At 60.0% G+C, this 19,311-nt stretch overlaps 1 protein-coding gene across 3 annotated transcripts in view; it reads left to right on the top strand.

The window, feature by feature from the left end:
* The first annotated feature begins 333 nt into the window (after positions 1-333).
* The window catches only part of AFAP1 (actin filament associated protein 1), an 82,775-nt gene continuing 63,797 nt past the window's right edge, over positions 334-19,311 (top strand). The window contains exon 1 of one of the 3 annotated variants that reach the window (XM_045834051.1): positions 334-530. Coding sequence is in view for 1 of the 3 variants with exons in the window: in XM_045834050.1 (XP_045690006.1) it covers positions 1,943-2,003 (61 nt within the window). In the remaining 2 variants the exon portion in view is untranslated. Of the gene's footprint in view, positions 531-1,941; positions 2,004-19,311 lie in introns of those variants that run through there. The other 2 variants (XM_045834050.1, XM_045834052.1) reach the window with 2 other exon arrangements.

The raw sequence follows: 19,311 nt of genomic DNA on the forward strand, positions 1-19,311 counted from the left end.
GTCCCTTTATGTACGGCAGATCACGCCTACAAGCTTGAATTCTGGGTTTGGGATGAGCACGGCCTTCCGAGCAGTTTCCGAGTGGGCTTTAGGCTCGGCCTCCCCGGATGGGGCAGCAGATAGGGCCGCTCCTCTGTCCGGCCTCCCCTCGGGACCAGCAGCCCCGCCCCCGCAGCCCCGCCCCACCTCCCTTTGTTTCTCTGGACCACGCCCACTTCGCATTTCTCCCTCTCCATTGGTCGGGGGGCGGGCCCTGAGCGCCCAGAGCCGCGGGGGGCGGGGCGGAGGGGCGCGGGTGGGGCGAGTGCGCTTGCGCGGTGCTGGAGTCCGACCCTAGCCTCGCGCCGGCTGCCTCTCAGCTGAACCGGAGCCCGAGGCTTAGACGGCGACAGGCTGAAGCGACGGTGGAGGCGACCCCGCCCTGGGGCTCCTTTGTTGCGGCGGCAGCGGCTCTGCAGGGTGCTCGGTTCCGCTCCACTCGACCCCGGCGCTGGCGGCAGGAGCGGGCGCTGCCGAGGCGGCGGCCTGAGGTGAGGCGCGGGCGGCAGGACGGACGAGGCCGGCGTCCCGGCACCGGACGGGGATTCCCGGGCGGGCAGGGGTCACGGAGCGGGCGAGGTGCGCGGCCGGGTCGGTGTCCCGGGGCCGGAAGGGGGGCCCAGCCGGGCAAGGGTCCCAGGCCGGAGGGTGGGGGACCTAGGTCCCTTGTGGGGCGCAGGCGTCACGGAGCCGGGCGGGGGTCCCGGGGCCGGGCGGGGGCCCGGGCGGCAGGCATCCCGGACGGCGCGGGGGTTCCCGGGCCTGGTGCGGCACAGCTGAGGGGGGCGCCGTGGGGTCGCTGCTCGAGGTGGCGGCCGCCGCCCTGCGGGACCGCGGGGCGGGCACAGGGACGGGGACTGGCCCGGCTGTCGCGAGCCCGGGCGCCCCGGGACTCTTTAGGCCGCGGAGTGGCACCGAGGGGGGGCTTCGCGGCTGCCGCGTGCGGCCGGGCCCGGCCCCGCGCACGGGGTCCCGGCCCCCCGGCAGCACGGCGCCGCGTCTCAGCCCCGCTCGCCCCGAGGCGTGGCTGCCTCCCCGTGGCCTGTGTGTCGCGGAGGCGGCTCGGCCGGGAGCCCTGGACATCCTGCGAACAGGGGGTTTGTCCCCGCCGTCCCCGCCGTCCTCCCCCCCGCCAGGGCGTGACCGGTTCGGTGTGTCTCGTGGAGGGTGACTGCGTGGACCCTCGGTCGCGGGGGCTCTGGCCACCCTGGGGGGGGGGCTCTTTCTTGTTCCCCCCACTGGCCACTGAGTGTGTCACCGAGCGTGGCTTTGCGTGGGCCCGTGCGCGTGGTGTCTCAGCTGTCCTGTGAGCTGGGGGGCTTTGCCCCGTCCCCTCCCCACGTGACTCGTGGGAGTGCGAACCCGGGCCTGCCCCCACCCCAGCAACGTGTGTGTGCGCGTGCGCACGCTGGGGGTCTTGGTGTGCTGAGGGGTCGTTGTGAGGGCCCTGGTGCCCGTCGGGGTGCAGGTCGGGCGCGGCGGGCGGCGTTGGGGGCGCAGTTGGCCTGGGTAGGACGGCCCGCCCGCCCTGTGGTGACTGTCGGATTTGCCGGATGCGCAGGAGCGGGAGGGGCGCCGCCGGGCCGCGCCCCCCGGGGCTGCCCCCCACCCCCACCCGCCCCGTCCCTCTCTGCCGGGTCCCCTTCCCCGGGGAGCGCCGGCCTTCACCGCGCACGCCCGGGGTGGCTCCCCAGGCCGCCGCGTTTCCTGCCCGGCGGCGGCGCGAGGCTGGGCCAGCGGGAGCCGGCGCTGATTGGAGCGAGCCGAGCCCCTCTGCCCCGCGCTTCTTGATTCTGCCGTTAGGATTGGGAGGAAAAAAAAATCTGGTGAACCAGATTTAACTTTGCAGCCCTCAGCGCCTGGAGAGTGGAGGAAACGCTCCCAAGAATTTGGCGGGCTGGAAATGCGTCTGAAGGAGGAGGATCCGCAGCCGCGGAAGGAGGCCCGGGCCGTTACAGCCGGAGGTCAGGTTTCCGAAGGGACCTCGAGGGGAGGCTGCCGGAGGGAAGGGAACCTCGGGTTTCAGCCTGGTGCCAAGGCCTGGCGGGGCCCTGCGGGCTCTGGGTCCCTCAGCCACTCCCGTAGAGGGGAATGTTCACGGCCTTTTCGGCAAACTTGCAAAAACACCTACCGTGGCCCAGGGGTGGTTCTCTGCCCCGAGGGATGCAGAGTCAAGGCCAGGCCTTTCACTACATTCGCTACTTCGTGCAGTGTCTGGTCTGGGCCAAGGAGCCGGCAGGCCCTTCCTGACCCCCACGGGGCCTTTCACCGTCCCATCCCTGCACCCCCAGCTCCAGCCACTGCAGCGCCCTCACCCGTCCTTAAGGTCTCGGCTGGGGTGACACCTTCCCGCTGAAGCCTTCCCTGGGGTCCTGTGTCTTGCCCTCCGAGAGCTGTGGTCTCTGAGGACAGATGCGTAGTCGGAGGCACCGCTCAATAGGTGCTGTGGCGCAGGTGGGCACACTGTGTGCCCAGAGGCGGGAGGAGGCAATGCCGAGTGGGAGACCCTCTTCCTGTACCACGCACTCAAGCATTTGTTTGGCCAAAAAGTCCTTATGGCTTTTTCCATAAACTAAAAGACACATTTTTCATTTTCACCAATAACTTTACTGATTTGGATATTTTGAGTGTGTCAGCTCTCTCCTGAGTGGTATAATGTTGATTGTTCTCGATTAATGTGTCGATTTGATCGCTGTCAACTTTGACTGGTCTGCCCAACCGTGGAGCAGCGTCCAGTGGGAAATCTCCAGCGCGGAAGTTCGCACACCACTGTTCATGTGTACGATCAGTCGCAACACCTTCTCCATACACTACACAAATCTCTTTTTTGTTTTGCATCAGTTGCATTTTTAATAATAAAATTATTATTGAAATAATAAAGCATAATATGCCAAAAATGTTGCATATTTTCTTTCATTTTCAATATTAAGATTGCTACACAACAATTCACCAGCTTTGATGATGGTTTTTAAATACATGCTATGTTGCATATTTTCTTTCATTTTCACTATTAAAATTGCTACACAACAATTCACCAGTTTTGACGATGGTTTTTAAATGCGAGCTGACAGCTGTCACCATACAGTCTAATAAATTGTTTCAAATGCAGTTAAAGGCAACTAAAAGCACTAGAGCCATCGTGCAGAACAGACTTTTTGGCCAACCCCATAGTTTGCGTGGTTTAGAATCTGTAGTTCCTCAACTCTCCAGAGGGTGTTTAGATTATTTGTTCTTACTGCCCAGTGTTTGTTGCAGAGTGTAGAGCACTTGATTGGAATTTATTGGGTCTGATTCTGGCTCTGGAATTAAGTTGCTCTGTCCCTGCACGGCCACTGCTCCTGGCTTTCAGGTTCCTCACTGCTGAGGGTCTGAAACCAGGCAAGAATCGCTCAGCCCTGGCCCTTCCATTCCTTCCGCCCGATCTGGTGGAGGCGAGTTCTCGTAGTGACTGACGGCGATCCGAACAATGGGGATCTTTGCATGTGTCCATTCTGAAGTGAAGTTGCTTTTCCTCTTCCCGGAGGGCGTGCACCTTGTCTCAGAGTGACGGCCAGGCTCTGGAGTCTGTGGTGGGAGCTTGCTCAACTTCGTTCTGTTGTCTTGCGTGCTATTCAAAATTATGGCTCATTTCCAACACCTGTGCTATACGTATATACGTGATTGGCTGGGCGGGCGCCGTGATGAAATCATTGGGTGCAGCCCTGCGGCAGCCTTTCATCGGCCTTTTCCGTGCTGCGTGACGTCTGCCCACTGTAGCTTCTGTGTGTCCCAGGTTGTAGCCGAGGTTTCAATGTGGGGAGTCTGAAATACATGGAACTCTGGGGGTGCCTCGAGGAGGTGTATGTGGTTTTGCATCATGGTTTAAAACACAGTTTAAAATGATTACTTGCAAAAAAAGTGCATCGTATGTTAAATGACTTATAAGAAAGCTCCAATCCCAAGGAATATGGTAATTAACCCTTTGAGATGCTCATCCCCTCCCAGTGGACCTGCTTGGCTAGACGGGCTCTCTCCGACGGCACACGTGTGCCCGCTGCTCCTGTGGGGTGACGGCGGGCGTGGGAGACCGCGGGCGGCGGTCTGGTCGGGCGGCGGTGCCTCCGAGTCACAATTTTCACTTGACCCCGCCGGACTTTTGTCTTCTCTGGGTTTAAAAAAAGAAGCGCTGTGTTTCGTGCTGCACACGGCTGGTTTCGTTAGGGACCTCACTCCAGGAGGGTCCTCAGAAACAGCTGGGTTTTCTTCGCGGCTTTCTGAGACTGCGCTGCTCTAGCGTTTCCGCCGCAGCTGAACCGGCGAACGCTTGTCCTGCGCGGAGAGGGGAACTGGTCGGCGGCAGGCCTGGCGTTTACGTGGACGGGGCGGGTGACGAGGGGTCTTTCCTGGAGGGGCGTGCCTGCGGAGGGGGAAGGTGGAGTTCGAAGGCCACATTCAAAGCCGCCCTCTCGTTCCTCACCGAAGGAAGAGAGTCCTGTGTCTCCCCAGGGGCCCGGGCGGAGAGCCGGGTTCGCCCGCTGAACGCACCGGTGTGTATGATGCTCCAGAACCCCCCTTTCCCTTCAAGCGTTACTGGCCTGAAAGTGACAAGTTCAAAGGTAAACTTTTCTCAGACTACAAGTCAAAGTCTTTGTGTTAACCGCCCCCTCGCCTGTCCACATCACCTACCAAATGGTTTTTCTTTCTCTCCTCTCCATGTTAAAGTCCTTGTCATGTGTGTGTCTGTTATCCGGGCCACCTCGAAAGCTTTCTGGGTGTTGAGAAGACGCAACTACACGTTGTACAGTGACGCTAACTTACTTCAGTTCTTTTGGACGGGAGACCCGAGACCCGGACTAGACATGGGGCCCTAGCGAGGCTTTGGCCAAGTCCAAGTGCTGCTCGGGGCTTCGGTTCCCCGTCTGCCAGGTAGAGTTGTTACGGACTCCTGTTAGTGACATCCAGCTCAGGGGGCCGCTCTGAGGGGAGACGAAATCACCGACACAGTGAGATTCAGTAAGTTGCAAAATACGATGTTGCCAAGGAGTTTAAAAAAAGCTTCATTAAGAATTTAATGAATCTGGTGGGTTTTTCTTTAAAGTTCCAAATGTTTCATATACAGATCTTGCATTGGAGGTGTGCTGGGCAACTTCATCTAGGCTCGTTTTCTCTCTTTAATTGTTTGATAGTTCAGTATGTTGGGGAAACACAGAATTCAACTTTCAGTTACTGTTCATCTTTTGTCAACAAGGCTACCGAATGTATACAGTTCAGCCTTCAGCGGTCTCTTCAGTTATTCCTTGAATGAAGCGTATTTTCTTGACGCTTCAGTTCCAAACTGACCCGTCTGGAGGTTGGGAAAGGCAGTAGGCGACCCGAGGTCAAGGTCAGCAAAGCGGCCCTGGTCTCATTTGAAATTCCCAGAAGGCAGCCAGCATCCCCCTGGTACCCCCCCGGGGCTCTGCTCCCCTCCACGCCAGGCGCCGTTTGTGCGGGGCGTCTCCCACCACCAGACCGCCCCACCTTTCTTTCTCTGCCGCCGCTGGCCTGCCAGCCCCCTCTTCCTGCCACCGACCCCACGGGCCTCCGCTCCCCCGGCTGGCAGCAGGAGGGAGAAGAGGCCCCAAGCTCAGGCACCGGCCCTCGGGGACTGTGCATTTGGTAGGTGGGCCTCTGTGCAGTCCACCTGTGATGTGCTCGCACACCGCACCGTGCTCGTGCTGACGGACGTGCAGGGGTGGGACTCGGGGTGACGGGCCGGGGCTCACTGTCGGCTGGAGAGGAGACCCGAATGGGACTTCAGTGCGGTGTCAGGAGCTCCTCCGCAGGCCCTCAGGGGCATTTGGGGGTCGGGCCGGCCTTCTCCCACATGCTGTTGAGGGGCTGCCAGGCAGGTCGGGCGTCAGCAGGCGTGTAAGTTAAAGGAGGGGCAGTGAATTTCCCGAAACCTGAAGTGTGTAGGTGTCCCGGGCAGTGTGGAATTCCCCGGGCTGCCTGTGTCAGACCTGGTCTCGCTCTGTTGTTTGGGCGGGAGGCGGCCGTCCTGCCTTCTGATGGGGGAGCCAGCTGCCTCTTGTCGGCCGTCAGCCCCGGGACAGGTGCTCCACGGGGTGTTTTCATGTGTGCGTCACTGTGTGAGTTTCCCGTTGCTGCTGTGACGAATGGCCACAGACTTAGGACTTAAAGCAACACAGGCCCATGATCCCACGGTTCTGTGGGCTAGACGTCTGGCTCGGGTCTCCCGGGGTGAAGGACAAGGTGTGGGCAGGGCCGGCCGCCTGCGCCGCGCGGGCTTCCTGGCAGGCATAGAGGCCTGTCCCGTGCTGGCTGCCAGCCAGGGGCCCTCAGCCCTGAGAGCCCCTCTGCGGTCCTTGCCCACGAGCCCCAGGCCCCCAGGCCCAGCGAGGACCCTCGGCCTCTGCTCCGGTGTCCTGCCCGCCCATCTGCCATATCTATCGCTCCCACCTGGAGAAAGCTCTCTGAGCCTAAGGGCTCCAGCGCTCAGACTGGGCCCGCCGCGGTAGCCCGAGAAGGTCCCCTCAGCGAGGCTTGGCCAAGGCCTTTTGCTCTGTGCTGTGACAGAGTCACAGGTTCCAGGCCTGAAGCGTGCACACCTGTGGGGGCCACCCTCCCGCCTTCCACAGTCACCAGGTCCGTTGATGACCACGCCCAGTGGTGTTGTCACTGCTACCCTCAGGTGGCAAATGAATACGCCGAGCCACCAACGTTTTCAGCAAATTGGCCGCACCCTCGAGATCCCTGTTACGTGACAACACCGCTCACCTGACCTGCCCTCGAGCGGATGGTGAGGGTTACAGCGACGAGATGGCGCCGTCGGCAGCAGAGCTGGATTTTGTGTTTGAGCATTTGAGTCATCCGCTCTGATCAGAGGAGTTTGGCCAAGAAGTCATGAGAGGAGTTTCTAGAAAAAACGCCCCTGTGGGGAGGTCGGGGCCTCGCCTTCCCAGAGGCTGCGTGAAGGGCTCTTTCTTCCCGGGGTGGAGGGGCGTGACTTCGTGTCCAAACGGAAACAGCTGAGTCAGCCCAGCAGGGACTCGGGTTCCTGAGTGTGAGGGACTCTGCTTCGAGGCCTAAGCAAAGCCCAATAAACAGTCTTTCCCTCCATCCACAGCGAGGGGTGAGGCGTGACCTTCGGGTCAAGGAGACGGCTGGTGACAGTCACCCAGTGTTTAAGACCAAGCGTGACCTCATTGGACCATGCAGATGTTTTAAGGCGGTTTTCGTTAGGGTTCATTTTTTTCTTTATAGTAAGTGAGAAGCTCTGATTTGCAATAAATGTCCTGTAAGAGACTAGAATCTCTGATCCTCAGACTTTCACCCTGGCCTTCAGGAATCCACCATCCACCCGAAACGCTGTGCAGCACCCCTGCAGCCTGCACTGTGGGTGCGTACACGGGGGGCGGGGGGCGGCCTGCGGCTCCCCGCACGTCTGCAGGGTTCGGGTTCTCGAAGGTGTAAAAACACACCACCCAGTGGGACATCCCTGCCAGTCAGGTGTCAAGATGTTGTTTAACAATTAGATACCCGTTCTGAACAAAGTTATACAGGCGCATAGTTTTAAGAGTGGAGAGTTCTACAAAGCTTAGAACAAAAAAACAGCACCTGCCCTGCCCTCCTCCGCCCTGACCCCTGCGCCCAGAGTGGCCCTTTCGGGGTTGGCGTGTCTGCAGACTCTGTGCCTTGGGGTGGTGGTGGGGGCACTCAGCCCGTCATCCCTGCCCCCACTGCCCCCTCCCCCCCAGTCCTCTCGTGTGCTGGTGGTGACGGTGTCAGTTTGACATTCAGCAGCACTGGTTATGGTATGATAGCATTCGCAGCTGACTTATTTAGTCTATTTTGATTTCATTTCCTTTTTTATACTTTTTCCTCTCTCCTGTTTTGTTTTTTCTTTGTATCTGTCATTTATTCGCACTCCCCGAAAAAAAACAACCAAAAAACGGTTCGGTTGCCTGCGCACACATTCGTACACGTCAGGGAGCCAGCCCTGTCGGCCTCTCCCCGCGATAACTCCCTCTGGACCTCCCACTCCCCTGCTTTCCTGCAGACCGGGCGCTGTCCCCGCCGCACACACGCCCGTCCTCGTCCTCCTGGAGCTGCGCTGTCCCTCCCCGAGAGTACCCTACGCCCTCCCTGGCCGGGTGCCGCCTCGTCCGCTGTCACCAGCAGCGTGCTAAGGAGTACTTTTCTCATGATCATGTATGACGTCGGAATATTTTACTCTCGCACTCACTTGCTCGTTTGGCTGAGTATAGAATTCTGGGCGAGGAATCATTTTCCTGCAGGATTTTGAAGATAACATGGGTCAAAAAGCAGGAGTTTGCCTGTTAACAGTTAAGCATGCATTCCAGCAATTTCCTTGCTTCACAAGGGCAGTGCGTACGTACATATGTATTTAATGACATCTAACCTGTACTCACTCTTCAGAACAGTTCTGTGGAATCCCCTCTGCCAACTCATGCGGCTTTTGGAGCGAGGCTGTCACTGTGACACTTCCTGGTGAGGAAACTGAGGCATAGCGGGGGCCTTGACCCGCAACAGCACACGGGCAGTGAGAGCCGGGCAGCGAGAGCCAGGGCGGGGGCGGGCTCCAGAGCGCCCACCGAGGACTCCGGGTGGCCCGTGGGAAACCCGTGGCTGCCTCGCCTGCCAGGAGCGTGCTGCCGTCCGTCAAGGTGGCAGCCGGGAGCTTTCTGCACCTCCTGCACCCGACCCCGACTCGTGGAGTTGGCCCAGGCCCCGACCAGGGCCCCTGGTGGACTGAAGGGCGTGGCTCTTCAGGCCGACCTGGCTGCTTGGGAGGCAGATGTAGAACTGAGTGGTTTTGCTGGAAGGAAAGGCCGAGATGGCCGGACTTGCTCCTGGGGGAAGAAGCTCGGGGACAGCTTCAGGGATTGGACACTTGGATGGCAGGGGAGGAGGGGAGAGTGCCCCAGCCAGCGACAGGGACTGCAGCCTGGAGCAGCGTGGGCCCCACCCACCCGCTCCCCCCTCCGGAGTGGGTGGTGTGAGGGCATGCTCCCCCTGGGGAGGGGGGCCGGGGTGAGTCAGTGAGTCACTGCTGACCCCGCCCCAAATCTCTTCTCAGCGCCAGCCCGGACCGGCCATGACGGACTTTTTAAACAAAATTTCCATTTGACTCTTAGGCATATCTTATCTTTCCTGCTCGTAACAATGTTACAATATTAAAGTTTCATTTCCCATTGGGAAGAGGGTTTAAGGAGTGAGATAATACACTTTAACAGTGTCACAGATTAAAGTCCTGTTTTTGATGCTGAAGGGGATTGAAGAAGGAGGCAGTGCAGCACGCCCGGCCCCGTGAGAACAGGAGGACAGGGGCAGTGTGGAACAGTCACTTTCCCAGCGACTGATCAGGAGGGTCTCAGAAACCCCCTGGGTCGGGCTTTATAGGTAAGGTGGGATGTGGCCCGTCGCCAAGTTGGAAAACGGAAACAAATCCCAGTGAGGCAGCCTCGGTACATCTCCTCTCTGAACAAAGGTGCCGAGGTTGGGGTCGGGGTCCTCGGCGTTTTACTGGCTGCCCCCGCGTCTTCCCCGGGGGCCAGGTGGGCCTGAGGGAGGGGTTTGCGGCTGCTGAGGATCCCAGGGTTTGCCGGCTGCTGTACATGGGGCAGTGCATTTAGTGTGACCTCAGAGGGAAGCATGATTTCTACTGGAGATGAAGGCTTCAGAAGCCTAGAGATGTTGAACGAAAGGTGTTCCAGGCTACATCACTCTCTAAGGGGCAGAAATGAAATGCTTACACTAAGAATTTGACTTCAAAGCCCTTGACCTTCCCTTCACACGTGGTTACTTCCCCGAACGGTGGGGGGGTGACTAAGAACTCAGGGCAGCGGGTTTGTGGGAAGACAGACGGCCTGGGATGGTCCCTCCAGCCTGGAATGCACAGAATTGCGCCTCTGGGCTACAGACTGGCCTCTGAGCTGCTGGCCCCTGGGCCACGGACTGGCCTCTGAGCTGCTGGCCTCTGGGCCACGGCCTGGCCTCTGAGCTGCTGGCCTCTGGGCCACGGCCTGGCTGGCCACCAGCTGTGCGGCACGCCTGGCTTCAGCCTCCGCTCTGTGGGGTAGACGAACTGAGCGCATGAGAAAGGCAGGCGCTGTGTATTCGGAGTTCAAGGTTTGGCGGAGACCAGAGGCAGGCAGGGGGGTGGGAGAGCTTCCTAGCTGAGAAGGTGAGGCCCCGGGGTCCCCTGAGGAAGCTTCTAGAAGGGGGTGTCCCAGGTGGCAGGCTAGTATTAAGTTGGACGTGGGGCAAAATCAGGGCGACTGTCAGTGACCGACCCTGTCCTGGCTGACTGTCGCCAGCATCGTGGCCCAGCCCCTGGATTGTCACGAGAGACGGCAGGCTGGCCTCCTGCGGCCTCACTGAGAGCAGGCCGGCCACCTGGGCCGGTGGCCGCGGGCTGTGGGTCACAGTTCTGTTTCTGCGTGAGGTCTGGCCGCTGTCTGTATCTTCAGCCGCTCATCTTTCCTTGTTGGTGAGACTATAAATGACAGATGTGTCGTGTACGTGCACTGTGGGCTGTGGCACGTCCCCCGGAGGAAGTTTTCCGCACTGATGGGAGTCCGAGGGCCTGGAGACTGTCGGCCCGTCGGCCTCAAAGGTCCTCACTAGGACGGCTGCCACCGGGCGGCCTCGGCGCCGGCGCGGTTCACCCGTGACGGGCACCGGCTTCTGTCCACTGCCAGCTCTTTGCCACCGTGGTCCCCTTCTGTGCGTCTCACGGTTTGCTCCCCTCGCTCCCCCCGTCCCCCCACCACCGTCGGCGAGGTGCTTTTCTGCCTCCCGTGTTGGCACGAAGGCGTCGCCCGTGGACGGGCACGTGGTGGCCTTCTGTCCGTTACGGCTGGGTCAGCACATTTGCTTCAGTGCTGGGCTTCAAATGTGAGCAAGCAGTGGGACGCCATTCCCCAGGCCCTAGAGAGGGAGGCCCCTCTCCCGTCGCCGGTCTCTGCCCTGCAACCCCACACCTGCTTCCGTTGGGTCTATTTGCAAGGTGTCCTGGGCACAGTCAAGTGTACAGGGAGAGTCGCGTCTCCTTTGCAGACACACAGTGAGGCGGAACGTAAACAGCATTCTCGGCTGTCTGGCGTCCTGGGGCGGGGGTTCGGGCCGCTCCCCGTCTCCCAGTCTCCGGGGGTGAGGAGGAGCACTGCACTGCAGCGGTCTGCGTGGCTGCGTGCACTGCAGCAGTCTGCATGGCTGGGCGGGCGCCTCTTTTTTGTATCCTCACCTGAGCACAGGCCATGCTCAGGATTTTAGGGGGGGGAGGAGGGAGAGAGAGGGAGAGAGACATCCATGCAAGAGAGAAACATCCATCAGTTGCCTTTCCTATGTACCTGAGAGGGGACTGAACCCACAACCTAGACATGTGCCCTGACCGTGAATCAAACCCGTGACCTTTTGGTTTACGAGATGATGCTCCAACCAACTGAGCCACTCTGGCCAGGGTGATGGCGGATTTTCTGCACCCTGGCCAGTGCTGTGTGTTCGCAAATGTTTTGTTCTGTGCCAGTCTCGCAGACGGGCTCACAGAAAACGCTCCTATGTTAAGGAACGGGGCATGGAAGCTGAGAGAGGGTGGGCAGGTGTGTCGCCCGGCCCCACAGTAGATGGGGAAGCTCCCAACCTGATCTAGTCTTCTGATTCCAAAACTTGGTGTTTTTGGGGGCAAGTTGGTATAATATATATATTGCTTTTGACAAGTTAATGATTAGGTACTACTTAGTTCCTCTCCTGGATTATAAACCTTACTTTGTGTGTGTGGAAAGGAATTCTGAGATTTAGAGAACTTTTTACCGAGAGTCTAGGACATCCCTGGACAGGCAGTGCGGATTTTTCTGCTTTTTGATCTGAAAGCCCGCCTAAGCTGTCTTTTGACATTCTAAACCTTTTGATACAGATACTTCTTCTAAGGGGGGAGTGCCGGCATTTTGCCCTTTAGGATTGCACTGTTCCTGGTAAGGGATGGTGGGGATTTCGTGAGTAGCCTTTTTAGTTTGAGAAAGTCGTCTGAGTTCAGTTAATGATGTTTTCCGTGTGATTTAGAAGATGGCTTGTGGAAGCAAGTACAGTCTGGAAATTAAGTTCGCTTCTTCGCTAATTAAGCCGTCTTTCCTTCTTTCCTTTGTCCATTACAGTGACCGCGCAAAAATGCGGATAAAGCCACTGGGTTTAGCTGTCATTCGGAGAAGGGCGACCCCCTAATATGGGGTCACCAAATCCATTCCAAAAAGGCCACGTATAGAAAGGTGGATATTGTCGAGCTCCCCAGATATGTGAATTGCGTGGTGCAGTTCATGTGTGGATTGTGTGTGCATGCGTGTTCGCTGACTTACGGTGCAGGACTCGAGGGGCACTGGTGAAGAAAACCGTCCTGACGAATCTCCGAGAGCCCCCTCGCTCCGAGGACGGGCCGTGCCGCCTTCACGCTGAAGGTGCGCGCACACTCACCTGGCGGCTCTGTGCTGGGTGATCGTGTCGGGGGTTGGGCACCTGTTTTGGATTTGCTCTTCAGCCTTAGCCTTCCTATGCAGGCGGGCTTGGCTTTGTGTGGGACGTCGGGCCCGTGACGGACTGTGTGAATTCCCTTCCCCTGTCCACCGATTCTCTCTCTGATGGGTGGTCTTCGTGTCTCGTCCGGCCTCGCTGTTTGCCCCCAGCGTGTGTGCAGGAGTCCGGGCCAAGCCGCTCCCGAGAGGTCGGGGGTCGGGGGTCGGGCGGCCTGGCTCTGGCCTGCTCGCAGCGATAACCAGTGGTGGTGCGTCCGTTCCCTGGCCCCAGCAGGACGGCGGATGAGGGTCTGTTTCCTGAGCGGCCTTGCAGCCGGTCATTCACCGCCCTCCTCTCTGGGCGGCGCCAGGTGTGGCGGAGCTGACCAACCAACGAAGGCACATCTGTGACCCCTGGGGGGGTCACAGTCCAGAATCCGATGCAGGAGGGGGGCTGACCGCCCTGGGCAGGGGTGGGACGGGGCAGCTGGTGGTCCCCGCCCCCCGGAGTGGCTGCACTCTGAGGACGGCGCAGAGTCACGCCGTCCTTGCTTAGGCAGGTCTCAGCCTCGGAGCCTTGGGTTCCCGCCGGAGAGGAGCGAGGGGCAGTGTTCTGCGTTGGCACAAAGGGTCGGCGGTTCACCTGTGCGCGCCCAGCCCACACTGGACATTGGGGTCACTCAGTTTCACCTCCCGTCTCTGCCCGCCTGGTGCACCTGCTCGCTCCTGCAGAGAAGCCGCACGCACGCAGTGAGGCCCTTGGGAGCGCTGCGCACGGAGAGCAGAGGCTCACGGGGGCCGCGGTGGCGGTTCCCACGTGCACTCACAAATGCTCATGGCAGTTTGGGGCGTCTTTAAAAACGAAGTGGTGAGTACTTGACGAATGCTGTTCCCGAAGCCCCGCTCCCGGCGGTCTGCACGGGGCACCGGGTCCCACGCGGCAGCCAGACCCTGGGCGGTGACAGCTGATGCTCACGCTGGCTGACTGAGCACCTGCCACGTGCCAGGTCCTAGGTACCGAGCTCGGGATGTGAGCTGGGTCTTAGGGTTTTCACACCGAACCTGCGTGTGAATACTGTTATTCTGACATGTTACACATGATGAAACTGCGGTAGTGAGAAGCTAAGCTACCTCCTCAAGCTCATGGCATCATTTCCAAGAGAGATGACACACTTTAGAAAACTCGTTAAATTCTAGTGATTTGCATTCACTCATTCCAGGAACTATTTCTTGAGTGCTGCACTCTGGGTGCCGGGTGCTACCCCGGAGCTTTTCCCGAGAGCACGTATGGAAGGGGGGCGGAGAGGGGATGGTCCTCGGGCACAGACCCCGCCCGTGCCCCAAAGGCAAGCCTGGGGGTGGTGGGGCCCGAGGGGTCTGCACAGTCCTGGGGCACCCGTTCTCACCACGGCCTGGCCCTGGTCCCGCCATGGCACGCACACTGTTCAGAGGTGCTGGCTCCCTGAGGCTGACCGAGCAGGGGTGCGCAATGCCTGAGCCAGGGCCTGGCAGGTCAGTCTGACGGCCCTCCAGTTGGCCTGCTGTCACCCTCAGTCCTGGGGGGTGTCTCTCTGGGGCTGGAGCGAGGGGCCCACCAGCAGCAAGGGGGCATTTCAGAGCGGGTGGGTTTGCTGCTGGCTGTGACGGGTCAGACTTCCCTGCCGTTGCCCACTTGGGCGAAATATTCCCACGCGTCTTGGGTTTTGCTGAGGGGCTCCGGGCTTAGAGCAGGGCCTGGAAGTTTGCTGGTTGAGACGGGCGGTGTGCAAGTGCAGTCGGAAGGCTTTGTGCCGCGAGGAGAGAAACCGTGCAGGGGGCTGCGCGCCTCGGTGCTGGAGGGCGTCCGGCACTGGGCGGTGAGTGTCCGACCGGCACGATGCATTGTGTTCCTGCTGCTTGCTTTCTGTGCGCTTTCGGCAAGTTTTATTTGGGTGTCGTCTGGACAGAAAGCATGACATCAGCTTCTGCCGCCAAGTATTTATAGCTTGGCACCTCCTATGTGGGTCACTTTCTGAGCTGTGGTTTCTTTAGGAAAATTGTAGCTCTCCTGCCCGGGGCACACCGCCCACTCAAGGTGCTGTCCTTTCCGGGTGCCGTCAGAGATGGTGTGCGACAGGGGCGGCGGCCGGCAGGACGTGCCCTCTCCGTGTGCCGTCTGATCGCCCGGCTGAAGGGGGCCTGCGGAGAGCCGGCCTGGCCTGTGCTTGGCCTGTGCGCGCCGAAGCTCGGCCCTCCTCTGCCTCCCGTTTCTCCTCCTCCTCCTCCTCCCGCTTCTCCTCCTCCTCCCGCTTCTCCTCCTCCCGCTTCCCCCCCTCCTCCTCCCGCTTCTCCTCCTCCTCCCGCTTCTCCTCCTCCTCCCGCTTCTCCTCCACCTCCCGCTTCTCCTCCTCCTCCCACTCCTCCTCCTGCTTCTCCTCCTCCTCCCGCTTCTCCTCCACCTCCTTCTCCTCCACCTCCTTCTTCTCCACCTCCTGCTTCTCCTCCTCCTTTTCCTCTTCCTCCTTCTCCTCCTCCCCATCCACCTTTCTAAAACATCTGTTAATAAAAACTGAGCAAGTATTTTGGTTTTCTTCCTTTGCCAGCAGTCCCCGCCAATTGCATTTCCCAGGGTGAGCCTGGGAACGTGAGAGAGGAAGTCTGCTTCCCTCCGGTGAGGGTCGTCACTGCTCACGAGTGAGGGGCTCCCGGGGGCTGGGCGTCGAGAGCGGCTTCGCACACGCGCCCTCCTTCTGTCCTCGCAGTCACCGGCCGAGAGCGTGGGCGTTCACCCCAGGTCAGGACGGGGTGCCCAGCTCCAAGCAGCGGAGGGAGCCAGCCCGGCGGTCTGGTTCCGGACCCAGAGGCCCTGGACCACCCACAGGCTGGAGCGGCCCTGGCGTGGCCGGCCTTCTTGCCATCCTCCCTAGACAGTCATTAGAACGGAACTGTCCTGCGAAGTATTTGAATGTTTCAGTTTCAGTCTTGCCTTTCATGATGCGGGGAGTCACACATCAGGCGCGCTTAGACAGAAACGTTTGCCGCCCTGTCACGGGGGTTTACCGTGGTGACTTTTCTTTATTTCCTGCGGGAGTGAATTCCTGGCTCACAGGTGCACACGCTCATTCTTTTTCTTACTGTACATTTTTAGCTGTTGTCAGGCTTTGTTCAGACCTACATCTTTCAGACGTTCTAACTGGACGTTTCACGCTGTCCGTCCGGTATGTCGCCGGCGCGGAGGTTTCACCGAACAGGGCTTGCGACGCACCGAGCACACAGTCTCGTCCCAGGCAGGTGCGGGGCCGCTCCTGGGGCGCTGGACGTCCGGGGGCGCCGTGAGCCTGACCCGAGCCTCACACCGTGCACACGGGCGCCTCGGAAGGGGCCCCAGGCACACGTGCAGGACCGTGAGCCTCTAGGAGAAACGCCCGCGGCGTCTTTGAGATTGAGGGCTGGACCCAGAATCCCCGCTCGGACTCGACACGGAAGTGCAGTCCGCACGAGGAGGAGCCGGCAGGTGGGGCTTCCCCGGCTCAACAACACGGCCTCGCTCGGGGCTCTGTCAGAGGGCGAGAAGGCCCGCCGCCGACTGGGAGAAAACATTCACGAAGCACAGTGCGACGCAGGACCAGTATCTAAGATAAAGGAGAAACTCTCAAAACTCAACAGCAAAACAACCGGACTAGGACAATGGTTAGGAAACGTGAAGACATTTCACTGAAGGAGACGTACAGCTATCATTAGCCGTTATCATTATCAGTGCGAAGAGGTTCAATATCATTGGCCATTGGGGAAACGAGACTAAACCACACACCTGTCAGAATGGCTGACATAGAAAACAGTGACGGCCCCGGTGCTGGTGGGGACACGGGCTCGCTCGCGGTGGCCGGTGGGGACGTGAACCGGAAACGTGGCCGCTGTGGGAAGCCGGCGGTTTCTTAGAAACAGAGGCACCTGCAGCTTCCGCGGGGCTCGGCCGTGACGCCCCCGGGCGTCTGTCCCGGAGACAGGAGGACCTGTGTTCGCACAGAAACGGGTTCTCACTGGTTCTCGCTGGGTGCGAGCGTTCCTGCCCCCTGTATTTCTGGGAACCAGAGACTGGACACAGCCCAGGTGTCCTCCAGGGGTGACGGTGACATGTGGAGACCCCCAGCCCGTGGAGTCCCGCCTGGCCATAGGCAGGTGTCGCCTGCCGGGACACGCCGCCCCCAGGAGCCTCCCCCGAGAGTCAGGCTGACAGAGGGGCCTGCGCCCGGCGTGGTGAACACTCGGTCCGATTCCGTGTGTGGGACGTTGTTTTCTCCCTTTCTTCTTCTTTTCTTGTTTCTAATACTCTAGAACCCTTCTAGAGAGGGGAAGGGAGGGAGAAAGAGGGGAAGAGAAACATCAGTGTGTGGTTGCTTCTCGCGTCCCCCTCACTGGGGACCTGGCCCGCAACCCAGGCCTGTGCCCCGAGTGGGAGTCGACCCTGTGGTTCACAGGCCGGCCACTTGATCCACCGAGCCACACCAGCCAGGGTGGCCGTTCTTTTTTCTTTTTACACTGGGCTACAGTAGACCTGTAGAGGATTTTTGTAAGAGCTTATCTGAGCCAAAGCTGATGACATACACCAGGGAGCAAGACCTCGGGTGCCCAGAGCAACAGTTTTGCAACTTCTCTCATGCCTTTCATTGTAAGGGGGGACCCTAAGGAAGATTCCATGAGGGCTGGGGGGAGCGTGGCAGGTGGGGGGTTGGATTACAGGACAGCTGACGAGACCACGTGCTGTCTTGGGTGGGCGTTTCAGAGGGCTGCTGACCTGGAGGCCTAGGTCAGTGGGCGGGCCCGGCTCAGAGCACAGATCCACCTTTCACTAAGGAGGGTAGGGGCCTGGCGTGACTGCCCACGTGACCTGCCCGGCAGGGACTTACGATCTCTGTAACAGTTTTAAACAGATTAGCGGGAGGGTTGAGGGGTGTTTTGGAGTGGGAGGGCGGCAGGAGGGAAGCAGGGAGGCATCAGAGGGCCATGAGAGGTGCCCCGTGCTGAGGAGTGCTCTGCGTCCGGCTGCGTCGGTGGCCGGCTGTGCGGTGGTTCTGCACGGTGTCACCCTCGGGAGGGGTTGGGTGGGACACGGGGGCCTGTCCACGGCTGTTCTCACAATTGCACGTAAACCTGAGTGTCTTCGAAGCGCAGAGCCTAGGTATTGGGCTAGCTTCACAGTTGGCACTCAATAGGAGTCTAAGAAGCGTTTATTCATGTTCCCTCCCTCCTCTCGTGGACACGCCCACATAAGACGGGTCTCCCCAGGAGCCCTTTCTCGTGCGCTCCTGCTCCTGCGTCAGCGCCGTGCTGTTCTGGCTTGATGTCTCTGCCGAGGAGTTTTACCACTGAGAAGATGCCGGTTGCTAAACACACTCCACTGATTTCATTATCCACCGGAAAAGTCTTCTAGAGGATTTAAGTAACTTGCTTTGTACAAAATCATTGCTGTTTTTGTAAGAATGGCCCCCATACATTAGAACGGCAAGAAACCGTGCGGGAAGGCACACAGGCAACTGCTCTGAACCTCACCCCATGGCGCCCCCCAGGTGCGAGCGCGTGCTGTTCAAGGTCAGCGTCTCCTCCAGCCCCCGATGGATCGCCTCCCCTCCCCCGCACTGTGTGTCCTCACAGCGAGTGCCCTCCTGTGCCCTCGGGAAGTCCCGGCTCCGAGGAGGGAGCCGGTCGCCTTGACTGAGGTCCAAGACTGAGTCAGTGGCCAGAACAGAACAGGCTGCTGGGCATTGAGACCCTGCGGATCCCCCGTCCGGGGCCGGCCGTGCCTCCTTCCCACCCCTCATCCCTTGCGGGAGTGGCTTGTTCTCCAAGGGTGGGCCGAGGGCCGGCCTGTGGCTTTCACGGGGGCTGCCCCACCTGTGGGATTGACTTGTCTGGACGAACCCTCCGAGGGGCTCTGCGGCTGTGCTCTGTGGTCCCGAGGGCGCATGGCCTTCACGGTGGCGGTGAACGGCGGGCGGGCGCATGGTAGCCGATGGGAACACGAGGGCACTGAGCTGCTGCTCCTTCCTTCTCCACTGGCCTCTATGGGGCTCATGGGCGCCCTGGTCTGCATTTAACCCTGTGTGCCCCGCCCCCCCCCTTCTGCTCTGCGCCGTGTTGCCCGGCAGGGCTCTGAGGGTCCGGCAGCATCTCGCACGCCCAGGCGCTCCGACACGCCGCTAGGGAGTGAGTCTGCGAGCGGGCCGCATCGGTGACCGCCCAGTGTCTGTCCCGGGACCTGGGGGCCTCCTGGTCATTTCCACCCAGACACACGCCTTCCTCCTTCCCTCTCTGTCGTCCACAAATGTCCACGAAGTGTCTCGTCTGTGCGCGACCGTGGGAGTCGCAGCTGGCTGTGTTCCTCACGCCGCGTTGCCCAGTCCCATCCCCACGTTTTTCTTGCGGACCTGCCCGCCTGTTAATGACAGCTCCAGCCACCCACTTTCCGGCCAGAACACTCCGGCCCCTTCTCCCCCCGCCACACTGTGCACGTCCCCCACATGCACTGTCCTCCCCCTGGGCCCACTGTCACAGCCCCGGGGTGTTGGCACCTCATCCTGTTGTCCCGTTGAAACCGGAAAAGCCGGCGTCCATGCTGCCTGCCATCATCAGAACCGATAAGGAGAGACAAGGATTGGACTTTTATAGGCACTGCACTCAGATGCCAGGGGTCTGAGAAGACTGCGGGCTGTGTACCCGTACCACCTCCCCTCTAGCCGACCTCTTCGTGAGGAGTGGAGCGGAGCCGGAGGTCAGGGGTCTGGGA

The sequence above is a fragment of the Phyllostomus hastatus genome, unplaced genomic scaffold, assembly GCF_019186645.2.
Source record: "Phyllostomus hastatus isolate PE091 unplaced genomic scaffold, TTU_PhHast_1.1 phas_contig_196, whole genome shotgun sequence".
Taxonomy (NCBI): Eukaryota; Metazoa; Chordata; class Mammalia; order Chiroptera; family Phyllostomidae; genus Phyllostomus; species Phyllostomus hastatus.